This window comes from Ruditapes philippinarum, unplaced genomic scaffold (assembly GCF_026571515.1).
Source record: "Ruditapes philippinarum isolate M1 unplaced genomic scaffold, ASM2657151v2 ctg14567_1_1_1_1, whole genome shotgun sequence".
In the NCBI taxonomy this organism is placed as follows: Eukaryota; Metazoa; Mollusca; class Bivalvia; order Venerida; family Veneridae; genus Ruditapes; species Ruditapes philippinarum.
The window spans coordinates 1,802-29,623 of record NW_026860004.1 but is presented as its reverse complement, the minus strand read 5'-3'; the positions used below and the strand labels follow the sequence as shown (position 1 = coordinate 29,623).

The window sequence follows — 27,822 nt, the reverse complement described above, 5'->3', positions numbered from 1 at the left end:
TACTCATATGTTGGTTGAATAAATTAGATAATCTATATGTAACTTGTCTGTGATAAAGAAATGTTTTGTTCTGATATTGTCGTTGGTAACATAATTGTTTGGTTGTCGTTAGGAGGGATACATTCTCCTTAGACATTTCTTGTTTCATTTGGAATCTCGTGATTAATATAATTTTGCTACACCTGTACATGGCTATGCCAAGTAATTACCACATTGTTGTGAAGAAATATGTCGCTTTGTTATTTTGTAAAATGAATGCCATTCATAAAATGCATTGGAGCAATGTCCTGTTTGTTATCTGAATTGTTTAGATAACACTTTGAATATTTTGACATTTTTATCTATGAGTTTTATGTCTATTGCCTTTTATAATTGCAATTCAGTTACATACGAGTCAAATGGTACAAACCAGCGTTCTTCTCAATCAGAACTCCTCGACGTTTATTCATAATAATCTCATATTTAATACGGATAGAAAGTAGTTCTACCATGTGGTTTTAGATGGAAACAAAGTCAGAGAGTGTAATCTTTGTATACTTACAGTACTTACAGTGTATAAAAATGTTATTTGTTTACATGTTTAATCTCTAAGAGTAGGTTAGACTGAAATAACATAACATAACATAACATAACATAACATAACAAACATAACATAAACATAACATAACATAACATAACATAAAATAACATAACATTACATTGCATTACATAACATAACATAACATAACAAACATAACATAACATAACATAACAAACATACATGTAACATAACATAGCATTACATTACATTACATTACATAACATAACATTACATTACATAGTATTTCATAACAAACATAACATAACATAGCATTACATAAATTTGCATACATACAATTTACAGTCATTCAGATAGTGTGTGGTGTAAAGTGTTATAAGTTACAGTTAGCCGAGAAGTATTGTTGACAAGTATGAGCAAATCTTATGACATATCTAATAAAGTTTGCATAAAAATACTTATAAGAAACAAATGTACTTAAACAAATTATAAAAAATATTTGTAAACGTTGCCGAGAAGTATTGTTGTCAAGTATAAACAAAGGTTAAGAGTATTCATAAAAATACTCATATATGTAAGAGATATTTGTAACGTTGCATTATATCACTATCCACAAATCAAACGCCAATTATAATATTTCTAAGATGACATGACCGTTATATATGTACAAAGCATTTGTTGTCGTAGTTATCTCCCTTTTACCAGTAATCATAAGAAAAAAAGAGTGTTACTGGATATTGAAAAGTTAAAATCTAAGTTTAAATACTTGTCAGATTATTAATTTTTTGATACTTGTGCTTGCCAGTAGTGTTTCGAATTTTTGCATTGTAGGCCACCTACATAAGTATGGTTTGGAAAACGTTCTACGTATTAATAAGAAATGAAATTCTGTTTCTACCAAATTTAATGGACAATTTCGATATTTTCTGTTTTCTCTTGAATTATTATCGTGCCTTCCTTTTTCTATTTCCAGATTGTGGGCTGATAGTCTAAATTTGGTTTAAATAATCATATGGCTATCTTTTCTATAAAGCTTAAATACTTTTCACACTGAAATTCGTGTTTAAAATGACTGTAAGACGAAAGTCTGTTACCGTATCCCTTCTGTGTATTTCGATGCCCTTATCCGAAAACTGACGGAAAGGACCGAAAAATTGCGATTGCGTTTTTCTACCAGCTCTATCCTGTTGCCAACTTCGGGAAACAGACGAATATTCTACAGTGTATTATCTTCATCAAAGTTCTGTTGCTTAAATCCTTAGTCTTTAACCAAACATTACATTTTAATGTAACAGTGTAAAAAGGTTCATTCTAAATATATATTAAGTGTTTACAAGTACATCTGATTTGAATTAATGACAGTGTCGGAAGTCTTGAACACTTTAGAAAATTGAACTCAAGATTGGAATAAGATCAAGAAAAGAGTTATACATCATCATTATAAATTATCGCCTTCAATTATGTCAGAAATGTAAAACTGGATCTGAAATTACTTGCAGAAATGTTTGAGTTAATTTTTCTTTACGTTCTTCACTAGTGTTTATGTGTTATGTGAGATATTTGACATGTAGCAGTTCCTATAAGTCCTCTTTAAAATAAGTGGAAATATGTTTTTGTGTACATAATGCCCACTCTGTCACTTTGTTTAGATATTTTGACTCATTAATTTGTCTGAATCCTCGTAAACGTTAGCTTAATATTTAGCATGTGTCATTCGCGTGCATAGTGTTTACATTGTGTATGTTTTTTTTAGGAAAACATTAGATGTTGACCTTTAACACAATCTGACTAAAGCTGATGACTTATTCGGATTTCCAAAGAAAGCTATTTTAGCCACACAATCAAACTAGTTTTATATAGGTATTAGAAGTATAAAAGTACCGTTTTCTGTGCTTAAGCAAATTGTTGATTTTTGTTGAGAAAAATGTTTGAAGTAATTTTTAAAAAAAGAACTTTAAATAATAGAGTAAATTTTTAATGGGCAAGATTGTTTTGCCAGTTTACCTGTCGGCTATACGGACAACGCCATGCTTGTCCTCGAAATCGTAAAAATTGCTTACTCAGTATTGGCCCGGTTATAAGAAAATTAAAGAAATCACATCGCTTTCAAAATTATGAAAGCTCGCCGATGATTGGCTCAGAAATGATTTCGTATTTAAAGCGGAGCGTTATTTAGCGTGATTTTAATCAAGTTGACCTTTAAGATAAAATTAAAATTATTTGTATGATTTATTCAATGAAATATATTTTTTCTTCAATATTAAGCTACTTTGACTAATGTGGCAGCATTATTTGGGCGTTATTCAATAAATATAATTGATCAAAACAGGCTAGGAATATTTTCGTCAAGCTCGCTATGAATTCTTGTATCATTTACAAAATGAAGCGAAATAATGTGGTAATAAATGCCCACATATACATAGTACCAGAGATAGGGGCCATTTATTTCTAATTCATGTCCAGAAGAATAATTAGTCTCATTTGAAAGCAAAAATGTGTACAAATAAAAACATTTATTTCATGCTTTCCAGTTATTTTATTGTAATATATCAGATGATTATATTCTGATAAACCACTAGTGAAATTTATAAAATATAATTTTCACTGTAGCCGGACTATATCTAAATGCGGATGAAAAAAAAAATTAACTAAATGGAATAACAGGCAGAAATAAATTCCGTCATACGTAAATTTTGCTTCTTTAGAAAAGAAAGTCTGTCACCATACATCATGTTAAAAATGTAACAAAATTAGAAAAATTTAACAGAACTATATTTCAAAATCGATGATGTGACGTCATGAATTGATGACGTCACAAAGGAGAATGCGCGACGTTACGCGGCAAAATCAGTAAAAAATACTTAAAATCATTTAAAAAGCATGAAATAAAAAGAAAATTTATTTGTTTTACATATAAGATAGAATTTTATTTCATTCGTAAACACCAGCTATTATTTTCACTCGTGGCTACGCCACTCGTGAAAATATTGCATCTGGTGTTCACTCAGTGAAATTATATTTCAATCTTACATGCAAAACAAACAAATATCCTCTATTTCTTAAAATCCTCCTTTACAATCAATTGAAATCCAAGATGGCCACCAAGATGGTTGCCGAACTTTAAAAATGCTTTTTTTCTGATATAACCAATATTGATAAACCTATTTGTGTAACCGCATCCTCTCTGTGACATGATAGAGAAGCAGTATCATTGCGTTCGCGTTGTTGTTATTCTCTGTAGTAGAAAACATCTTGGGTTTCTAAAATATTGAGATGGGCCTAAAATTGAAAATTATTGCACAGAAAAATACAACTGCGTTCGTTCAAATTTGTTAAGTTATTTTCCGTTTCGGTTATCCACGAAACGAATTTAAATACGGAAATGACAAACATCAAATGAAAAATTTGAAAAGTGGTTAATTCTTCAGGCTACTTAAAAGATGAGCTAAATTTAGAAAGGATCTAATGTTAGATGATACCTATTTTTTTTGCGCACGATTTAAGCAACTTATACATAATATATTGTATTACACTTCATTACAAAGTCATGGCTGAAGTAAACTTTGAATTTGAATTCATTTCTGACCAATCTAACGGTATGGGTCTTCGATTTCTGCAAAACAAAAGTAAATACCACAACAACAACAACAATAACAACAACAAAAGCAACAGCAGCAGCTTTAGGTTTCCCTACGAGTATTGTTTTAGACATGGACGCCTAACACCTTAGAAGAACCACCGACTTCTCTTCCTGAAGCTAGCTGGAGAGCTTCATCACATGAAAGATTTAAATAATAATGATGATGATAATGATGATGATGATAATGATGATTATGATGATGATGAGAAGAAGAAAAAGAAGAAGAAGGAGATGATGATGTTATTATGATGATGATGATGATGACGATGATGATGATGATTCAGACAAGTGAACCATATTTTAAGCATATATACGTTAAGTCTATATTAACATAACACATTTTCACATTCCAGAATAATAATTGGAGAGGGCGGTGAAAAAATAGATAAATTAAGAATCACTAAAGAAAGCCAAACACGGCAAAATTGAAAATGTTGCAGGCTCGGTTTGATTGAGCCTGTTCGTGGAAGGTACTGTCAAATGCAAACTACCGTCCACGCCCCCTAGCACCGGCTTAAGCAGAAATTCAACATTTAACATGCACTGGTACAATTTGGAAATTTAAAACATCCGCAGATATGTTCATATGGCGGTTATCACAAAACCCTCAATTTGACACGTTAGTGGCCATTCCATGAAAAGCGGCATATCGTCTCCAAGTAAAAATTTGCGTGTGCCCTAAACGAGAAAACAATGGGCGTAGCTAAATAAAATGGAATTTTGAAAGGGGATCAGATGTTATGAAGCCTGCATATCACAGATTTGGAACCACCTAACACGAAAATAGCTGAAAAGAAAGAACTAAATTACAACAAGCACGTATAATGTCGTGCTGAACGATCTTGCATTGACTATATTATTGATGCTATTGTGTAAGTCATATACATGTACATGTATTCGTATTTAAGAAGGCCTTTGTTGCAAAAGCACCACGTGAGTCTGTCACACATTGATATTCCCATGACCTCAATACGTAGGGTCAAATTGTAGTCTAAATGCTACTTCGCGGTAAAAAAAAATGCATGTCACAGGTATAGATTTTTTTCCCTATCTCATCGCTATACATCAATATATAAAATTTAATACGTCTCAATTTAAAGCATTATGACCGCTGAGATTGTAAAACCCCCGCAATCGATTCCTGCATACATGAACTCCTTATTCAGATGATTTTTCTAGGAACGCACATGTGGTGTGACCATAACCAGTGGGACTATTACAGGTCAAATGTAAACAATATGATTAATTGAAAAAGAATTACCATTTCCGCTGTGTAGTTTGGTTTATAATCAACTCCTTTAATTAATTAAATCAATTATAATTATACACAGTACTACAAAATAAACGGTTATATACATGTCCACATTTGCTGTTTTGTTACGGTTGAAACGTTCATTTGAATCTGTCATCCACGATAGTTTCAAAGAAAATATAGACGATGCTCTGACCTTTGAGGGCAAATCTAGGAACCACAAATCCTTATATCGGAAGTTTAAAGGCGACACAGGTGTCAAGGCTATAAATTGATGGTTAATTGAAATGTGTGGTTAGGGCAGGAAGATCAAAAGTTCATAGTAATTTAATGTTTCATCACAATAACACTGGCGGCGATACGGATCAGTATTTCTAATTGGTTGGTTAGTAGGCGCTCTGCTTGGCGAATTTTGTGTGCGCGACAACTTCTCTTTCCATTAAGATCATTTGTAAGCATCCGTTGAAAGGCTTAATTATATAAGGGGTTATAAGGGAAATAAATGAAGAGATAAAAAGCTATTAAAACAAGTTTTTTTCCACGTGAAGACTATGGATAGAAAGCATTGTAGGAGCACATTTGTCTCGGAGCACATTTGTCTCACGAAGTGTGACCGATGTGTTTGTAAACATTCATATTTGCGACAAATTGAAAATGAGACAGATGTGTTCGACACACAATAGAAAGAACACTCGAAGCACATTTGTCTCACTTTTTTTCCATAAAATTCTTAACAGGTAATAATTATGTCCAACTTTATACCGGCTACCAGCCATTGTTCTGTGTTTTCTGTGAGCAGGGCTGGGAATCAAAACTGCGTCGTATCCTACAAAATGTAAACAAACGCCGCCATCTTGGAGCGAAAAATGTATGTTTTTGTTTATAACTCTTTTTGTTGGAAATGACTGAAAACAAGATATATGTATTAACTCGCTACACTATTTTCCGCTTCGTTCGGTATATGTTGCTTGCACAACTATTTTGTAAAACAATAGTTATAGCGAACTTGCAACTCGAAGCGGGGCAGAATTTTTATGAGAATGTGTGGATACGACGCAGTTCATATTGCTTTATCTATCGTTTTTTCCTTCAAATCAATTATATACTCGTTTTCAGAGTTCAACATCAACTTCAAAACATAATTTTGCATCATTTACTAAACTTTCATTTAAAAGAGATGTTTATTTTCCAAGAAAATAATGATTTTTACGAAATGATACGACGCAGTTGAAAATAAAATATGATACGACGCAGTTGTATTTTCATTGCAGGCTGAATATTGGTTAAACTATTTAAATTATGTGCTAGGTATGGTTATAACGTCCAACAACATTTCTTGTTTGGTCACTCATTGGTTTCATTAAAATGGAAATGTAATACAATTCTATTAAGGCTGCATTTTTCGGTCGCATTTTAGTACTAATCATAAGCATCTACAGATTCCGAAAAGCTGTATCAAATGCAATATACATTGAAACACGTGATCGCACACCCATATAACAACGTGTTCTAGTGTTGCCTTAGCATGCTTATAAACTTGTTCCCGTGAGTTCGAAATGGAAGTGATTACTATTTTTGATACAAAATTCAATATTCCAGTGTAACCTCTCCTGGACCCTGTATTAATCAGGAATGGCCTCTTTTTTTTAAAAAAAGAGAAAGAAATACAAATTTTGAAAAGGTCTCTCGCTATCGGGAATGCGCAAATTGCATGCCTACCTTTGTTACTTGAAATTAGCAATAATTTCCGTCAATTCCTTTATTACTTAATATGTCTTTTATGTGCCGATTTTATTGTATTCATTTTCTTAATAATCGATGAGAACAGATGAGCTTTATTATTTGAAACTGAACATTAAATTTTTTAAATTATATTATAAATGGTTAAGCTACAATATATTTTTGCAAGTAGGTTATGCGTTCCGTTTAGTCATTTTATGTTCAGCGCCGCAGAACTTTATCCCTGATTTTGTCGTATTGAGTTTCTTTATCGCCGATGAGGAAAGGTCTACGGAATGTATTTTCTATATTTGCACTTAAGTATCATACTTCTCCATCATTTTCAAAATCGAGTTACATATGATACAACTACAAATTATTTTGTAAAAAGTGTCCGTTTTGCAAAGGTATTTTACGCTATGCACCGGTAAATTTGATACATATATAAAATAGGCAGACATGATCTTTCAACAGTATTGAAGAATTATTAAGTTTTCACAATATTGAACAGAAAATTTAGGTCAGATTATCGTATCGAATTTTCAACAGACTAGAGACATGACATCTTAACATACCTTCATACTAAAGTGTGATTTTTATTTGATAATGAATTGCCTGAAAACTTAAACAAAAGTTTTCAGAAAATGACTTCACAGAGGATTACCCCCTGTTTACATTGAAAATTTCTCTGCTAGTCATACCGAAATAAGAAATTTAAATTTCATTCTCTTCATAATTAATTCAAATATTTATAATCTTAAAACTTCAGGTCAGAAGTTAATAAAAAGCTGCTTATGTGTACAGCTGACGTTAACAAATTTTGTTGAAAAAAAAAAACAAATCAGACAGGTGTGTCCGACCGAGGCCGAGCTGTTTATGTTTACTGAACTCAAATCACTTGAACTGAACTGCTATGAATTCGAAAAACACCAGGGACTTTTTATTCTTTCGTGTGGAAAACCTATCAAGCTAGTTTCAAAATGTCGATGGTTCTCTGCAAGTACAACATTTTTCCTGAAATAATTCACAAAGGCGCACCTGAGGTCCTCGCCCCTAGTAAAGCTAATGTGTAGAGTGAAAGTTTGAAAAGAAACCACAAAAAAGCAGTCATTACCCAGAACATGCAGAACCACAGTTAACTTAAAGCGTAGCTAGCCAAAATGAATTCAAGTTAATAGATTTCTACATTTTTTTTTTGCGAAAAAAATAGGGATAATATTGAACATACAGGAAAATATAAGAAATTATTTCAGATATTATGATCAATAAGGTAACATGTTCATGTTTAACTGAAAGTAGCTTCCGCAATGTAAACTTTCGAATTAAATGTTATATTGGACATGACACATTGTATTCTAAATAATCAAAAGCAACATAACATTGCTATACACCTCAAATGATCTGGGGTTTTTTATCTAGCGCAAGTGATTATTCCATAAAATAGAAGAGTATTGCCAAAATTATCCCTGTTGAAAAGACTGCCAAAAATACAACTGCGTCGTATCATATTTTACATTTCGTAAAAATCATTATTTTCTTAGAAAATAAACAGCTCTTTTTAATGAAATTTTAGTAAATGATGCAAAATTAAATTTCGAAGTTTATGGTGAACTCTGAAACAAATATATAATTGATTTGAAGGAAAAAACGATAGATAAAGCAATATGAACTGCGTCGTATCCACACATTTTCATAAAAATTCTGCCCCGCTTCGAGTTGCAAGTTCGCTATAACTTTTGTTTTACAAAATAGTTGTGCAAGCAACATATACCGAACGAAGCGGAAAATAGTGTAGCGTGTTAATACATATATCTTGTTTTCAGTCATTTCCAACAAAAGAGTTATAAACAAAAACACACGCTTTTCGTTCCAAGATGGCGGCGTTTGTTTACATTTTGTAGGATACGACGCAGTTTTGATTCCCAGCCCTGGTGAGTGCAGCATCCAGAACCTAAATACATATGCAGCAAGTCTATTCTCATCGTTATCAATTGTGATGCGTCTATTTTCAATGCCTAAATTTTTATAGATGATTTATGGCACTAGCAATATTCTTAGCAAAAACAAGGTGGTATCTACGGTGGCATAAAGGGGACATAGAATTTTCTTTTTTATTACGTGCGCACACAATAGTTTTTCCGTGGCCACGCGATACTTTTTACGTGCGCACGCGATAGCTATTACGTGCGCACGCGCATATGTATTGCGCATTTGCAGTGGCGTAGCGCAGGCAAAAGTATTTACACGCCTTGGGGTGGGTTAAGGGAGGGGGTGGCCCCCTACCTTTGTAAATGGGAGGGGGTTCGGGGGTCTTCCCCCGAGGAAATTTGGATTTATAGATGCAAAATAACGCAATCTGGAGACATTTGACAACATATGTAAGTCCCTTCTTTTGAAGTGATAAAGAAACATTTTTCATTAAAGCGCCTATAATATAACTATAACATTTAGCGCGTCTTAGCATTATGTTTAAGTAACGCAAATGATGTCTTGTCAACATATTTGCCAGTGCAATACCATTTTTACGGAGTCGCAAAATCGGCACGGGTATATGATAAATTTCATGATGATATTTATGCCAAGATGATTATTCTCTGAAGACAAATGCAAGGCGGCGTTGTTTTCTTGCAGCAAATTTATCAACTATATGACTAGATTAAAAAAAAATGAAAAAAGATTAGCAAAAAAGGAGAAAATTGAAAAAAAAGAATTTAAATGAAAAATAAAAACTGATCGTGTCGCTCTTACTGTTAGAAGAATGCAATATAAATAAAAAAAACAAAAAGAAAAAAAAGTGAGAGTATAAACTACAGAATGAAAGAAAAAGTATAAAAAAATTATTTTTAATTTGTAGAACCGACGAAAGACAGGACCGGAACAACGACTTTGCTTTAGCCAAGACATGCAATGGATATAAAATTATTTTTAAAACCCAAAACTCAAAACTACTTTTTTAAAGCACGACTTTCCCATTTATTAAGCACAATTTGTGCATATATAACATTTGTAACTCAATTAATAGATGTAACTTTTTCTTCAAACCCATGATTCTTATTAGGCCCATTTAATTTTTTTGTTTAAATAAATATTTTCCTTGTCACCAATCTTACAGGTGTTCTAATAGAAAGGAACAGGGCAAAAACACAACTACATGTGATGGGTTCAACAAAACTACTTCATATCAATGGCAATTTATCCCTTCACATGTTACCTTTGAGTATATTAAATGGATTTGGTACTAAAATGCAAAGTAATGGGTGTATGGCAAAGATAATCTTACATGGCAGGAGTGGGCAATAAAATTTTGGGATGGATCTTAAATTTAAGGGATTACCTACCACTAAAACAACGGGAAAATTAGGGTGTCCTACAAATAATAATTAAATTTGTTGGGAGTATAAATGTATAACTTACAGAGGGTTTTGGAGGGTCACTAAGCACATGATCTGTAGGAACTGATGTACTGGGGTAGGAGAACATGGTTGTGTACTAGGATGTTGATGAGTTAAATTCCATAAAGATAGTGGCTGAAAATAAAACAGGGAAATATATACGATAAATTATATTTTGAGAAATATTGTGAATGGAACACAACTTTGTGCAAAGGTTAACCAATGTCTCTCGCATAAGGGATGTTTTACATGAAGCATTAAATTGTGCAATTTCAAGTAGATTGAAGTATGGATCTGGACTTTTAGTGCAAAATCTTGATCAATGCTTGATCTGCACATGCAACAATGAATTCATTAAAGGAATAGAATGAAATAAGCCCTTTGTCAACAGAAATACATTTGTATAGTTATTATCACCATTTCAAAAAAAAAAAATGTGACAAATATAAAATTAATTTAATCATTCAAGGAATTTTAAAGGAATTTTAATTACTGGGCACAAATGCTAACAATAATGAGACAATGTGTTGTGCACAACACCCCAATGTTTACTTCTAAGATCAAGGTCACACTTGGAGGACAAAGTTTAACATATTCTGTAACAGTATATATTTTGTGTCTAGTCCTAACATTTTCATCATCATGGTATATTTCAGAAAATATGTCCATTGTAGATAAATCCACATTAATTTAATGTGTTTTCTACTCAAAAGATAAATGAGCCGCGCCATGACAAAACCAACATAATGGGTTTGCGACCAGCATGGATCCAGACCAGCCTGCCCATCCGCGCAGTCTGATCAGGATCCATGCTGTTTGCTATCACTTTCTCTACTTGTTATAGGGTATGTAAGCGAACAGCATGGATCCTGATCAGAATGTGAAGGTTTATGTTGTAAAATATTTCCAGTTTTCGCATTTTTTATAATTTGTTGCAAACGGTACCTGATTTAGAACCATGGACGTACTGTAAGCTTGCCTGGATAATTTGGGAAAAAAAATGAAAAAAATAACTAATTAAATGAAAAAAAACAAAAAAAATTAAAACAACAAGAAATCAATCAACAATGGAAAAGAAAAATATGTATATGTTACATGCCATTTGCCTTATAAGCTCATTCTCAAATTTCATATATATTTCTATTATTATTCTATAAAATTGCTTTAAAGATCCTATATGTTTTTGATGATTGATATTGGGTTACTGTTGTGTATACCACACTTGTGCAAAAAATTATATATGTATATAATTATGCAAATAAAACAATTTTCAAACATCGAGGAACAATAAAATGTGTACTGCAATATATTTGTGCACATTATATTTAATCAATAAATTGACATGAATTCATTTTTTATTGAAAAAATTTGATTTAGAATTTTATAGAAAATAAATTCCCCCTAAATTTTTGTAACCTCCCTTTATTAAGACATGAATGTTAAATTGGTAATATCTTTAAAAATAATGCTTATTTGAACTTGAAATATTGACAAATCTTAGTTAGAGCATCATATTTATAAAATAAAAACCATGAAAAATTGAGTGACAGGATCTTTAATTGCAGTCACATATTCTTATTGTTCAGCTATTGTCTGGAAAGTGTTTGCTTTTTGGCAATTCTTGATTCTTCATAACTTAAATTATTATATCAAAGTACTTATTGTAAAGTAGGGAAGCAAAATAAAATGTTAATCATTGCCTTATTGTTCCGAATTCAGTATAATATATTATTCATCAACAACACTATTTTGCAATTTAAGATGATTTAAACAGCAAGTGTCAAGTGCAGCGTGGCATCTAAAAACATTGTCAAGTACTTCAGTGTTGATGTATTTTTATCCTTCGGGATCCATTGATTCCAGCTCAGATTTGTTGGTTAGTGTTTACTAATGACCTTCCTTGAAGATAGAAGATTTCAAGTATCTATATCAGGTTGTAAGCACATCTTATTGTAATCAGTCCTGATTAGTCCTATATTCAGGTCAAGTCTCTTTAAAAAGACACTAGCTATTTTGCCCTCTTCATTAAATGTTTGAATTGGGAGTCAAAGAGAGTGGCAGGTGCAAAACTATCTCAAATATTTGTTGATGTCATAACAGTTATAAGTCAACGGAATGATTTACTATCAATGTTGTATCAACATTCCTCTTAACAAGAGGGCCATAATGGCCCTAGATCGCTCACCTGATTTATCAAACTTATCCAAACAATTACCTAGACAAGCATTCTGACCAAGTCTCATGACAGGTGAGTCAAAAATGTGACGACACTACAGCTGTTAAGCAGGATTATGCCATATTGGAGCAGTGCGACTAGTTTTTTTACCCAGGTGACACATATTCAAACTTGACCTAGAAATCTCAAACACTAACTTTTAGACCAAATTTCAAGGATACTTGGATCAAAAAACAGTAGCACTAGAGTTTAACAAATTTTTCTATTTTAGCTCCGGGGACCTAGTTCCACATGGATGCGATTTGAACGTCACTCAAGCAATTAACCTATACAAGGCATCCTGGACCAAAGTTTGATGATAATTGAGTCGAAAATGTGACGCACTAGAATGTTAACGAAGGTTTTTCCATATGTTGGGCGGTGGTGACCTAGTTTTTTCAATCCAAGATGACCCAATGTTCGAACTTGACTAGAAATCATCAAAAACAAACTTTCAGACCACATTTAACAGAAATATTTTGATCACAAATAGCCACTGAGTGTTAACAAGATTTTTCTATTATTTAGCTCCGGTGACCATAGTTCCACATGCGATTTCGAACTCATCCAAGGCAATTACCTATAAAGCACATCTGACCAAGTTTGATGAATAAATTGAGTCAAAAATGTGACCAATAGAAATGTTAACAAAACAAAAAAAAATAACAAAACAAACAAGGTTTTTTCCATATTTGGGCGGGTGACCTAGTTTTTTTCATCCAATGATGACCAATGTTCGAAACTTGACTTAGAAATAAATCATCAAAACAAACTTTCAGACCAATAAAGCCAGAATATTTGGATGCACAACAGTAAGCCACTGAGTGTTAACAAGATTTTTCTATTTTTAGCTTTCCGGTGACCTACTTTTCACCCGAGATAACCCATGTTTCAATTCTTTCCCAGCAATGACCTAGACAAGTTTCCTGACAAGTTTGATGATCAATTGAGTCAAAATGTGACCACTAGAGTGTTAACAAGGTTTTTCTATTTTTAGCTCCCTGTGACCTAGTTTTTCATTCGGGGATGACCCATGTTCGACACTCATCCGAGCTAGCACCAAACAATGCATTCTTGACCAAGTTTTGATGATGATTGATGCAAAAATGTGACCGTAGAGGTGTTAACAAGGTTTTCTATTTTAGCTCCGGTGATCTACTTTTTTCATCGAGATGACCCATTTTCAACATACATCCCGAAGCTATCAAACTAGATAAAGCATCCTGACCACAGTTTGATGATGAGATGCAAAGAATGGACCTCTAGAGTGTTAAAAAGGTTTTTCTATTTTTAGCTCCGGTGACCTACTTTTCATCGCGAGATGACCATGTTCGAACTCATCCGAGCTATCAGCCTGGACAAGCATCTTGACCAAGTTTGATAGATGATTGTGCAAAAAATGCTGAACCGCTAGAGGTGTTAAAAGGTTTCATTTTTAGCTCCGGTTGACCTACTTTTTCATACCGAGATGACCCATGTCGAACTCAAATCCGATGCTAATCACCTAACAAACACCTGACCAAGTTTGATCATGATTGAGGCAAAAATTGTGACGCTCTAAGTGTTAACAAGGTTTTTTCTCTATTTTAGCTCTTTGACCTAGTTTCTCTCATCCGAAGATTGACCCATGTTCGAACTCAGCTGAGCTTATCAACTAGATACGCATCCTGACCAAGTTTGATGATATATTGGGGGAGGCAAAATTGACCGCTAGAGTGTAACAAGGTTTTCTATTTTTAGCTCCCGGTGACCTATCTTTTTCTTCATTCATATATTTATGGCCGAATGACCATGTTCGAACTCACATCGAGCTAATCACCCTGGACAAGCATCTTGACCCACAGTTTGGATGAATGATTGATGCAAAAATGTGACCGCTAGAGTGTTAACAAGTTTTTTCCTATTTTTATGCTCCGGGTGACTCTACTTTCATCCGAGATGAACACATGTTCGAACTCATCCAGCTATCATCGTAGACAACCATCCTGACCAAGTGATGATGATTGAGGCAAATATGTGACCTCTAGAGTGTTAACAAGGTTTTTCTATTTTTAGCTCTTGTGACCTAGTTTCTCATCCGAGATGACCCATGTTCGAACTCATCTGAGCTATCAACTAGATAAGCATCCTGACCAAGTTTGATGATGATTGAGGCAAAAATGTGACCGCTAGAGTGTTAACAACTAAATGTGAACGGACGACGGACGGACAGACGGACGACGGACAATCATCAAACCTAAAAGCTCACCCTTAGCATGCTCAGGTGAGCTAAAAATCAAGAAATGTTTGAAACAAAAAAGTTAAAATTTGAACCAAAAACATTACATGATTCAAGTATAAATGTTACATAAAATCAGGTCAAAGAAATGAGTCAGTTACTAGGTTCAAATGAATAAAATAAACTTTTTAGTGATGGCAGTCACAGTTTGAACGTAAGCACATACGTCAAACATCATTATCACATTTGCACTGCTGAGAATTAAAAAAAGAAGGAAAAACAAATTTAGCTTTTACAATTTGTGTTCTCTTACGCACAGAGACACATATTGAAATTGAATCTATTTTAAATTGTTTTTCTGTGGCGTACTTAATTTTTCCCTTCCATAATGTACTTTAAAAGACCAGCGTGTGCATCCGCGCAGTCTGATCAGGATCCATGCTGTTTGCTATCATTTTCTCTACTTGTTATAGGGTATGTAAGCGAACAGCATGGATCCTGATCAGAATGTGAAGGTTATATGTTGTAAAATATTTCCAGTTTCGCATTTTTATAATTTGTTGCAAACGGGTACCTGATTAGAACCATGCACGTACTGTACTGCTGGATAATTTGGGGGAAAAAAAAATGAAAAAATAATAAATTAATGAAAACAAAAACAAAAAAAACTTAAAACAACAAAAATCAAATACAACAATGAAAAGAAAATATGTATATTACAATGCATTGCTATAAGCTCATACTAATTTCATATATATTTTATATTTATTTTTATGAAATTGCTTTTAATGCAGTCCACATATTCTTTTGTCTTATTGTCTATTGTCGGAATAGTGTTGCTTATTGCCAATCTTGGATCTTCATAACTAAATAATTATCAAAGTATTTAATGTAAAGTAGGGACGCAAAATAACATGTTAATCATTGCCTTATTGCTTCCGAATTCAGTTATAATATTTCAGTCAACAACACTATTTGCATTTAAAATGATTAAAAGCAAGTGCAGTGCAGCGGGCATCTAAAACATTGTCAAGACTTCAGTGTGATGTATTATTTTAACCCTCGGAATCATTGATTCCATCCACACAGATTTGTCGTTAGTGTTTACTAATGACCTCCTTGAAGATAGAAGAATCAAGTATCTAACAGGTTGTAAGCACATCTTATTGTAAATCGGTCCTGAATAGTCCTCATATTCAGCTTCAATCCTCTTAAAAAGAAAACTAGCATTTTGACCTCATCATTAAATTTGAATTGGATCAACGAGAATGGCACGGTAGAAACTGTCTCAAATGTTTGTTGATGTCATAAGCAATTATAAATCTGGAATAATTTACTATCAAATCGAGATCACTTCCTCTAAAAAATCAAGAAATTTAAAACAAAAAAGTAAAAATTTTAACCCAAAACATGACATGATCAGTATATAGTGTTACAATAAATCAGGTCAAAGAAATGAATCATACAGTTCCAAATCGAATCAAAAAAACTTTACGTGATGGCAGTCCACAGTTTGAAACGTAAGCACATAACGTCAAACATCATTATCAACATTTGCACAGCTAGAAATAAAAAAAGAAAAAACAAATTAGCGTTACAGTTGTTCTCTTTACGCACAAGGCCTTTATTGACATTGATATTTTAAATTGTTTCGTGGCGACTTATTTTCTCCTTCATTATGTACTTAAAACCACAAGAATATGTTCGCACGAAAATATAATAAATTGTAAATCGCCTGTTATTGGCTCCGAGCAATTGTTTTTTTTCATTTTAAGAAACTTGACAACGAATGATCCAATTCTATATGTGAGTAGCATCTGAAAACAAATCTTCAATGTTCTTTAGCAGAATAGTTCTTTCCTCAGAATATAAATGAGCCGAGCGTCATGACAAAACCAACCTAGTGCGTTTTGCGAACCAAGCAATGGATCCAGACCAGCCTGCGCATACCGCGCAGTTCTGATCAGGATCCATTGCTGTTCGCTATCAGTTTCTCTACTAGTTATAGGGTTCGTAAGCGAACAGCAGTGGATCCTGATCAGACTGCGCGGATGTGCCAGGCTCGGTCTAGATCCATTGCTGGTCGGCATAAAACGCATTATGTTTGGTTTTGTCGTGACGCGGCTCAAAAATGTTACGGAAAGATGACATATCAAGAGCCATAAAAAACTTCCAATGAACGTCAAATTATTAGAAACAAATATTTTGAATCATAGTTTGGTTTTGTCAATTGACTGTCCTTAATATTTGGATATTGTTTTAAAGATATAGTACAGAAGCTGGTGTTCCGCAAACATCCCGAAATCATGTTCGTTCCTTTTCTTTCTTTCCTTGTTTCTGTACTTTGCAATTCTCATATGCATATGCTTTTGGTAATGAAACTTTCTTACGCAAATATAATTTATACTACCCAATAAGTACATTTGAGCCGTGTCATAACAAAACCAACATAATAGGTTTACGACCAGCATGGATCCAGACCAGCCTGCACATCCGCACAGTCTGATCAGGATCCATGCTATTAGCTTACAAACCGTATAACAAGTAGAGAAACTGATAGCGAACAGCATGGATCCTGATCAGACTGCGCGGAGGCGCAGGCTGGTCTGGATCCATGCTGGTTGCAAACCCATTATGTTCGTTTTGTCATGGCGCAGCTCAAATAGTAAATTATACACTGATTCTATTTGACTTGTATATATATAACATGTATAATATTTTTGAACTGAATCACTGACTGTTCTAGTACATAAAATAAATCCATGTTTTATGATTATTTTTTTCTTACCTGAACTGGAATTTCCCTTTGACTCAAGGAGCGTATGTATTCAATTAAAACAGCAACTTTGAACTTGTAAGGTATTTCCTGAAAAAGTCAAAATTTAGTACATAGGTTAACTGATGATAAAGTACCATTATCAAAACGTGTTGACAAAAAAGCTGTAAGGGTCATTATTCAAGCTTTCCAGCTCAAAGTTTGTCATTATGAAAGAAACCCTTTAAATCATTTCAACAGCATAAATATTGTGCTTAAGTTTTAGACTGATAAAAAACACTAGGACTATCAAATTAATAAAAACATGTACATGCATAATCATAATATCACAATCTTTTCATAAGCTTTGATTATATCTTTGTCACCTCCATTTTTAAACAATTTTGCTTGCACAATGGAAACCAATTTTCCTCTACAAAGCCATGTTTGCATAACTGCCTTGTATACAGGTTATATCTGCGATAAAAATAACAATAAAGTAATATTATACTACACAATCTTTCAAAAATTTTACTAATAATCCGGTCACATATTCACAGAAAACACCCACGGAAGAGCCAGGGATTAATTCCTGCATCGTCCGTAGCTACCCTTACTGGTCAGCAGCTCTCTGTATTGTAACCATAATCAATCGTAGTAGTCCTTGTATATCCGTATTGATCCTTGACAATTTTTGAAACATGCACATCAAATATGACCCATTAGAGATTAAGAGCAGGTATGCTGTATCAAGTATTACCCATTAGAGATTAAGAGCAGGTATGTTGTATCAAGTATGACCCATTAGAGATTGACAGCAGGTATGCTGTATATAGTATGACCCAATAGAGATTAAGAGCAGGTATGCTGTATATAGTATGGCCCATTAGAGATTAAGAGCAGGTATGCTACATCAAGTATGACCAATTAGAGATTAAGAGCAGGTAAGCTGTATCAAGTATGACCCATTAGAGATTAACAGCAGGTATGCTGTATCAAGTATGATCCATTAGAGATTAAGATCAGGTATGCTGTATCAAGTATGACCCATTAGAGATTGAGAGCAGGTATGCTGTATCAAGTATGACCAATTAGGAATAGGATCAGGTATGCTATATCAAGTATGACACATTGAAGATTAAAAGCAGGTATGCTACATCAAGTATGACCCATTACAGATTAAGAGCAGGTATGCTACATCAAGTATGTCCCATTAGAGATTAGGATCAGGTATGCTTCATCAAGTATGACCCATTAGAAATTTAGAGCAGGTATGCTACATCAAGTATGACCCATTAGAGATTAAGAGCAGATATGCTGTATCAAGTATGACCCATTAGAGATTAAGAGCAGACATGCTACATCAAGTATGACCCATTAGAGATTAAGAGCAGGTATGCTGTATCAAGTATGACCCATTAGAGATTAAGAGCAGATATGCTACATCAAGTATGACCCATTAGAAATTTAGAGCAGGTATGCTACATCAAGTATGACCCATTAGAGATTAAGAGCAGATATGCTACATCAAGTATGACCCATTAGAAATTTAGAGCAGGTATGCTACATCAAGTATGACCCATTAGAAATTTAGAGCAGGTATGCTTCATCAAGTATGACCCATTAGAAATTAAGAGCAGATATGCTACATCACATATGACCCATAAGAGATTAAGATCAGGTATGCTACATCAAGTTTTGTTTTTTTTTGTTTGTTTCATGTTATTAAGGGGAGATAAAATACAAAAAATAAAATCATGAAAGATTTTGAAGGTTATCAAGTTTTTCAAGTTTTCTGATTTAACAAAAGATTATTACCTAAAACTAGAAATGCCTCACTGTAGTGTAGTATAACATATAGCTTATATCAGACCTGACTTTCACTTACTTTCTCAAAGTCAAAATCTCAGCTCAAATCTGAGATTTTTCTCAACTCAGAAACTTAGAATGAGATTTTCCTCAGTTTGGCTTTCACAGCTGTCTTAGTTAGTGAAAGTCGGGCCAGTTCTCATATCCTGCCATAAAACCTTGGAATAAGCTCTCACAAAATGTAGTAAATGCAAAAAAATATAACTGAATTATAGCAAGCTAAGAGTGAACAGTTTCTGGCAATGAATCTTGAAGCTTCTAAAATAAAATCTGACCTCTAAAATGTTTACAATTTTCCTATTATGATTTGACTTTATCCCCTTTGTCAAAAGACATCTAGAATCATGACATCTACTGTAAAGGGTTTTAAATTCACTGGCATTGTATTTTCCTTTATACCGATAGTAACTTATTCACAGCTTCATGAATTCCAGCATTTTTCTTAAACGCATAAGCTAAATTTTCGCGTTCTTGAAATAAAAAGATCAGGACACTTGATTGTAAAATTTCATACTGAACCATAATGTTCTGATAATACGCTAATGCCATTTATACATATCTAAAATTAATATGAGCCGCTCCATGACAAAACCAACATAGTGCGTTTGCAACCAGCATGGATCCGGACTAGCCTGCGCATCCGCACAGTCTGATCCCGGATCCATCCATTTTTGCTTTTACAAACCTTCTATAACAAGTAGAGAAAACTGATAGCGAACAGCATGGATCCTGATCAGACTGTGCGGAGGTGCAGGCTGGTCTGGATCAATGCTGGTCGCAAACCCACTATGTTGGTTTTGTCATGACGCGGCTCATATCAATAAATGTAAGAACTTCCGTCACAATGGTTGACAAACACGTGCCACAAAATGTCTATTCTAAACAAACTGATATGATCAAGAGGTCACTTGCTTTAGCTGGACTTGATGAAAAGAAATTATCAGTAAACTGTCCTGCGTGATAAACTTTAACTGTACAATCTAACTGCTATATGCTTAAGGCGTTTATACTACAGAAATTAAAATATACATGTTTAAGGTTTTCATTTGCTGTGATAACTGTACATTTTGTGTGACTGTGTGTACTAAGTCGATGTTTATGTCAAAGATTGCCTTGTGAATTAAAAACAAGAGGGCCATGATGGTCCTAGATCGCTCACCTGACCCATCAAACTCATCCGAACAATTACCTTGACAAGCATTCTGACCAAGTTTCATGACAGGTGAGTCAAAAATGTGACCACTACAGTGTTAACAAGGATTATCCATATTTGAGCAGTGTGACCTAGTTTTTTACCCAGGTGACCAATATTCAAACTTGACCTAGAAAACATCAAAACAAACTTTCAGACCAATTTCCAGGATACTTGGATCAAAACAGTAGCGACTAGAGTGATAACAAGATTTTTCTATTTTTAGCTCCGGTGACCTAGTTTCACATGCGATTTCAAACTCATCCAATCAATTACCTAGACAAGCATCCTGACCAAGTTTGATGATAATTGAGTCAAAAATGTGACCACTAGAGTGTTAACAAGGTTTTTCCATATTTGGGCAGTGTGACCTAGTTTTTCATCCGAGATGACCCATGTTGGAACTTGACTTAGAAATCATCAAAACAAACTTTCAGACCAATTTACAGGATATTTGGATCAAAACAGTAGCCACTAGAGTTTTAACAAGATTTTCCTACGACGGACGACGGACAATCATCGATCATAAAAGCATGCTCAGGTGAGCTAAACAAGAGGGCCATGATGGCCCTGAGGTCGCTCACCTGTATATAGGCCCCCCCCCCAAACGTTGCAGGGCCAATTTAACCCAAGGGCTTTTATTTACACAAACTTTGTAGACACACATAAGAAGATGTTTCATGCTAAACATCTAAGCTCTAGCTCATTGGGCTTTTTAAAAGAAGATTTTTTTTAAGTTTTTACTATACACATATAGTTAAAAACAATGACACCCCTGGGGCCGGGCTAGTTTTGACCCCAGGGCTTTTATTTGAACAAACTTTGTAGACACTTACTAGAAGATGTTCATGCTTAATATCTAAACTCTAGCTATTTGGGTTTTTTCAAAGAAGATTTTAAGTTTTTGCTATACACATATAAAGAAAATCAATGACCCCCGGGGCGGGGCCAATTTTGACCCCAGGTCTTTTATTTGAACAAACTTTGTAGACACTCACTAAAAGATGTTTCATGCTTAATATCTAAACTCTAGCTATGTGGGTTTTTCCAAAGAAGATTTAAAGTTTTTGCTATACACATATAAAGAAAATCAATGACCCCCGGAGCGGGGCCAATTTTGACCCCTGGTCTTTTATTTGAACAAACTTTGTTGACACTCACTAAAAGATGTTTCATGCTTAATATTTTAACTCTAGCTATTTAAGTTTTTTCAAAGAAGATTTTTTAAGTTTTTGCTATACACATATAAGGAAAATCAATGACCCCCGGGGCGGTGCCAATTTTGACCCCAGGGCTTTTATTTGAACAAACTTGGTAGACACCTATTAGAACATGTTTGATGCTTAATATCTTAGCCATAGCTCTTTGAGTTCTTTAAAAGAAGATTTTTTAAGATTTTACTATATGCATATAGGGAAAATCAATGACCCCCCGGGGCGGGGCCAATTTTGATCCCAGGGCTTTTATTTGAACAAACTTGGTAGACACATATTAGAACATGTTTCATGCTAAATATCTTAGCTCTAACTCTTTTGGTTCTTTAAAAGAAATTTTTAAGTTTTTACTATATGCACATAGGGAAAATCAATGACCCTGGGACCGGCCCCAATTTTGACCCCAGGGCTTTTATTTGAACAAACTTGGTAGACACCTATTAGAACATGTTTTGATGCTCAATATCTTAGCCATAGCTCTTTGAGTTCTTTAAAAGAAGATTTTTTTAAGTTTTTACTATATGCATAAAGGGAAAATCAATGACCCCCCCGGGGCGGGGCCAATTTTGACCCCAGGGCTTTTATTTGAACAAACTTGGAAGACACCCATTAGAACATGTTTGATGCTAAATATCTTAGCCATAGCTCTTTGAGTTCTTTAAAAGAAGATTTTTTAAGTTTTTACTATATGCATATAGGGAAAATCAATGACCCCCCGGGGCGGGGCCAATTTTGATCCCAGGGCTTTTATTTGAACAAACTTGGTAGACACATATTAGAACATGTTTCATGCTAAATATCTTAGCTCTAACTCTTTTGGTTCTTTAAAAGAAGATTTTTTAAGTTTTTACTATATGCACATAGGGAAAATCAATGACCCCTGGGACCGGGCCAATTTTGACCCCAGGGCTTTTATTTGAACAAACTTGGTAGACACCTATTAGAACATGTTTGATGCTCAATATCTTAGCCATAGCTCTTTGAGTTCTTTAAAAGAAGATTTTTTAAGTTTTTACTATATGCATATAGGGAAAATCAATGACCCCCCCGGGGCGGGGCCAATTTTGACCCCAGGGCTTTTATTTGAACAAACTTGGTAGACACCCATTAGAACATGTTTCATGCTAAATATCTTAGCTCTAGCTCTTTGGGTTCTTTAAAAGAAGATTTTTTAATTTTTTACTATATGCATATAGGGAAAATCAATGACCCCCCCGGGGCGGGGCCAATTTTGACCCCAGGGCTTTTATTTGAACAAACTTGGTAGACACTCACTAGAAGATGTTTCATGCCAAATATCTAAGCTCTAGCTCTTATGGTTTTTTTAAAAGAAGATATTTAAAGTTTTTTCTTTCAGTTGCCATGGCAACCAGAGTTCTGCATGAAATTAAATTCTTTGAACAATTTTTAAAGGTGACCACCAAAGGAACATTCCTGTGAAGTTTGGATGAAATTGGCTTAGTGGCTTATGAGGAGATGTCATTTAAAGTAAAAGTTTACGGACGAACGGACGGCCGGACGACGGACGGACGGACGCCGGACGAAAAGCGATCACAAAAGCTCACCCTGTCACTTTGTGACAGGTGAGCTAAAAAATGAAACCATTTTATTTCTTAACATACTTATATTGTTCTTGTATTGGGATACTTATTTTCTAATATTTACAACATTTATACTGCAAAATGAATTTTGTGTAAAACTTAAAAACTTTTTATGAATAACACAATAATTGTTACACAAATAGTGGTTTTTGAAATCAAAAGATTTTTTAAAAAGCGGATATGGAAGAAAATCAAAACCATGAATCAACTTCCCTATATACAGTAGCACATACAAGCCAAAACTTAAACCAATTTCCAATTTGTAATAAAAAGAACTTACAACATTATCTTCTAGTACAGAGAAAACACAGGTGTACATGTCTGATTGATCAATGATTACCCTCCTGTATACATCTGGTTGACTAGCAGTTTCACTGGCCTGTCAATTAAAATGGTATAACATTTAAAAGGGCTGAATGACAAAAGAAAACACATTAAAATGGCTTACAGTTTAACTGGCCTGTAAATAAAAAGGTTAAAGCATTTAAAAGACAGAACAACAACAAAAAAAAACATTAAAATGACTTCCTAGCAGTTTCACTGGCCTGTAATTTTTTTTGCTCCTAATTTTGATTTTATGCAGTTTTAGGTTACATTTTTTTTATTATTCCCAGCAGATCCCTAAGTTTCATAATTATGAAATAAGGGTTTTCGTTTAGATATGCACTGACCAGGGCCAACATTTCTGCCTTCATGTGATTGTTGTGGACCTGATTTAGCATATCTACAAAACAATAAATCAATACGGATGATCTAGTGGTAATCTGAATATATACACTTACCAGGGCCAGCATTCTGCCTCCAAATAAGTTTTGTAGACCTGATTTAGCATATCTACAACACAATAAATGAATACTGATGATCTAGTGGTATTTTGAATATATACTTACCAGGGCCAGCATCTCTGCCTCCAAATAAGTTTTGTAGACCTGATTCAGCATATCTACAACACGGGATATCACAGGTAGCCTAGCTTGCTGCCCTGGTAACAGCATCTGTCTACATACATCTAGGATAACACTTTTACTGTTCTGTCTTTGAAGAAGGAACTTAATCAAGCGACACTGCCAAAGAAAATATAAATATAATGGTATAATATGAAACTATAGGGCTCACCTAAGAAAAAGGTCAAAAAGTTTAAGTGGAGCCCCTTTCACCCTAGAAGAAATAGCAAAAATCAAAACATCGCGAAAAATACAGGATATACAGTATGGAAATCAATGACCCCTGGGGCTGGGCCAATTTTTACCCTAAGGCTTTGATTTGAACAAACTTGAAAGACATCCACTAGAAGATGTTTTATACAAAATATCTAAGCGCTAGCTCATTTGGATTTTAACTATATACATGTAAATATAAGGAAAATCAATGACCCCCTGGGGCAAGGCTTATTTTGACCCTAGAGCTTTTATTTTAACAAACTTTGTAGACATCCATTTGAAGATCTTTCATGCTTAATATCTAAGCTCTTGCTCTTTGGTATTTTTTTTTAAAGAAGATTTTTTTTGTTTTTACTATAGACATGTCAGGAAAATAAAACCTGTGGGGCTGAGCCAATTTTACCTTGGGGCTTTTATTTGGACAAATCTGGTTTTTTCTTTTGGTTGCCATGGCAACCAGACTTCTGCATGGAATTAAATTCTTTGAATAATTTTTAAAGATGACCACCAAAGGAACATTCCTGTGAAGTTTGGATGAAATTGGCTCAGCAGTTAATGAGGTGATGTCATTTAAAGTAAACGGCCAGACCCCTGAAAAAAAGCGATCACAAAAGCTCAGTGACAGGTGAGCTAAAATGGAAACTAACTTTTCTCAAATCTTGAATATCACCAATAACTAAACATCTCTGCTGTATATCTTTAATGTCTGCTTTTCAAACTGGAAAAACCCATTGATCACTTTCAGAGCAAATTTCAAAACAAGAGCCATGTCAACATGGCCATCCCCCGCCGAATGTGTTTGCTCATTGGAAGAATGTATATGTAGTAGAGCGGAATAATTCCATTTTAAGAGGTCTTTTGGTAATGAAATCTGATGGCTATAGTGATTACAGATTTGAAACCTGATGGCTGAAAATAACAAAGGGCAATTACTGAAAAATAATGCAGGGTAAGTTATCATTCTTGTGTGCTGCATCCCTCCTCAGTAAAAAAGTTTCAAAGTGATACCTCAAATACTTTTTGAGAAAAAAATTGAATTGAAAAATTAGGTATGAAAAAGAACAAAGGGCAATAACTCAAAAATTATAAAAGGTAGAGTTATCATTCTTGTGCAGGGCAAACCTCCTGAGTGACATCTATGCACCTATGAAGTTTCATTTTGATATCTCAAAGGCTTTTGAGTTATGCTCTGGACAAAAATTAATTTTGAAAAATAACAAAGGGTTATAACTCAAAAATAATGCAGGGTAGTGTTATCATTCTTAAGCACTGCACTCCTCCTCAATGAGATCCATCCACATTTGAAGTTTCAAGTTGATACCTCAAATACTTTTTGAGATAAGCTCTGGACAAAATAGCATGAAAAAAAAAGGGCAATAACTCAAAAATTGTATAGGGAAGAGTTATCATTCTTGCGCACAACATTCCTCCTCAATAAGATCTATCCACCTATGACATTTCATGTTGATATCTCAAACACTTTTTGAGTTATGCTCCACTCAGGTGAAAAATTAGGTATGAAAAATAACAAAGGGCAATAACTCAAAAATTATGAAAGGTAGAGTTATCATTCTTGTGCACTGAACACCTCCTGAGTGAGATCTATGCACCTATGAAGTTTCATGTTAATATCTCATAGGCTTTTGGAGTTATGCTCTGGACAAAAATCAATTTTGAAAAATAACAAAGGGCAATAACTCAAAAATCATGCAAGGTAGAGTTATCATTCTTGTGCACTGCACTCCTCCTCAATGAGGTCTATCCACCTATGAAGTTTCAAGTTGATAACTCAAATACTTTTAGAGATATGCTCCGGACAAAAATGTCGGACGGAAGGACAGACGGACGGAAGGACGGAAGGACAGACGGACGGACGGAGACTATTTCTATATCCTCCGCCGAAATTTTTCGGCGGGGGATAATAAGTACTGAAGTGGAGACCATGTTCAGAAGCATGGATGTGCTGGTTAATCTTGGTCTACACTGGGCCCATGTGTAGAATCAATTGTCACCAGCATGCAAAGACTTAAATCGCTGCATTAGACCCTCAATAATACTTTATTTTCTAATGTTTTCACATCATATGTTTTTAAAGACTCTTATATACAGGGTGTCCCAAAAGAAAGGGAAATTCTGAAATCATAATAATTTTGCTTTATATTTGACTATTTAAATGAACAATACACCATTTTAAAGGGTAAACTATGAAGTTTAGTAAAAACGGCTACTAAAAATTTGTAATGTTTCGAGGTCATGACGTCATTTCCAAAATAACATATTCTTCAAACTGGCATGTTTGGCACTTAGATCAGCACATTTTTGTGGTGAAATAATACTATGAAACTAAACTGTGAGCAGAAAGAACATTTACAAAATTGTGAGCAAGCTTTGAACAGTTAGGATCAGTTGCTAATGCTCCGAAATCTGGTCAACCAAGAACAAGTAATGAAAATGTGAATTCTCTTCGAGATTTGTTAAATGAGAGTGTCAAGTGTCAAAAAGATTGGATAAATAGATTGCAAGATATTGTTACAGACAGATGGACAGACAGATGGATGGATGGATGGATGGATGGATGGAAAGACATCATTTCAATATCTAATAATAATTACAATAAAAACAATATTAAAATACCTTATCTGGAATCATAGTTACTAATGGGACAAGTTGCCGTTCTACATTCCAAAGACATCCTGAAAAATCAAGTTCATTTCCATAATTTATAATTCCCAAAACAATTTGATTTCATTGTATAAAGCAATTTTATTTTATTGTATTTTTTTAGGACAGAAATGTCTGCAAATTTATCTTTTTTATATGTTGGCTTGGCTAATTATCACACATTAATGGTGTCAGTGCATGGCAAAAAGAAAATTGTAGAAATATTTTATTTTCAATATTTACATCAATGTGTTTGGTAAACAAAAATGCCCCCACCCAGATTTCTGTCAGAAACAAATTTTCTAAAAAAGTTTACCCATTCACTCAGTAATGGAAAAAAAAATGCTAAATAAAAACAATGTAAACACAGCTATATAACTTGACAGAGTCATGACT

The 27,822-nt window shown here is 34.0% G+C and overlaps 1 protein-coding gene across 1 annotated transcript; it reads right to left on the bottom strand.

Moving 5' to 3' along the window:
- Positions 1–587: 587 nt before the first annotated feature.
- LOC132758591 (regulator of MON1-CCZ1 complex-like) lies at positions 588–27,529 on the bottom strand. Its single transcript, XM_060750279.1, has 6 exons — positions 27,400–27,529; positions 24,496–24,669; positions 23,886–23,984; positions 17,763–17,840; positions 10,564–10,676; positions 588–603 (listed from the first exon to the last, which is right to left on the bottom strand). Exons 1-6 carry the CDS (start codon positions 27,412–27,414, stop codon positions 588–590), a joined length of 495 nt encoding a protein of 164 aa, XP_060606262.1. The 5' UTR covers positions 27,415–27,529.
- Between the last annotated feature and the right edge of the window lie 293 nt (positions 27,530–27,822).

Bases quoted from the DNA above. Each gene is read 5' to 3' on its own strand.
- LOC132758591 (XM_060750279.1), bottom strand. The intron at 23,985-24,495 runs GTAAGTATATAT...TTTAATTGACAG, and splicing joins AGGCAGAGATGCTGGCCCTG to GCCAGTGAAACTGCTAGTCA. The intron at 10,677-17,762 runs GTAAGAAAAAAA...TTTTATTTTCAG, and splicing joins AAAGGGAAATTCCAGTTCAG to CCACTATCTTTATGGAATTT.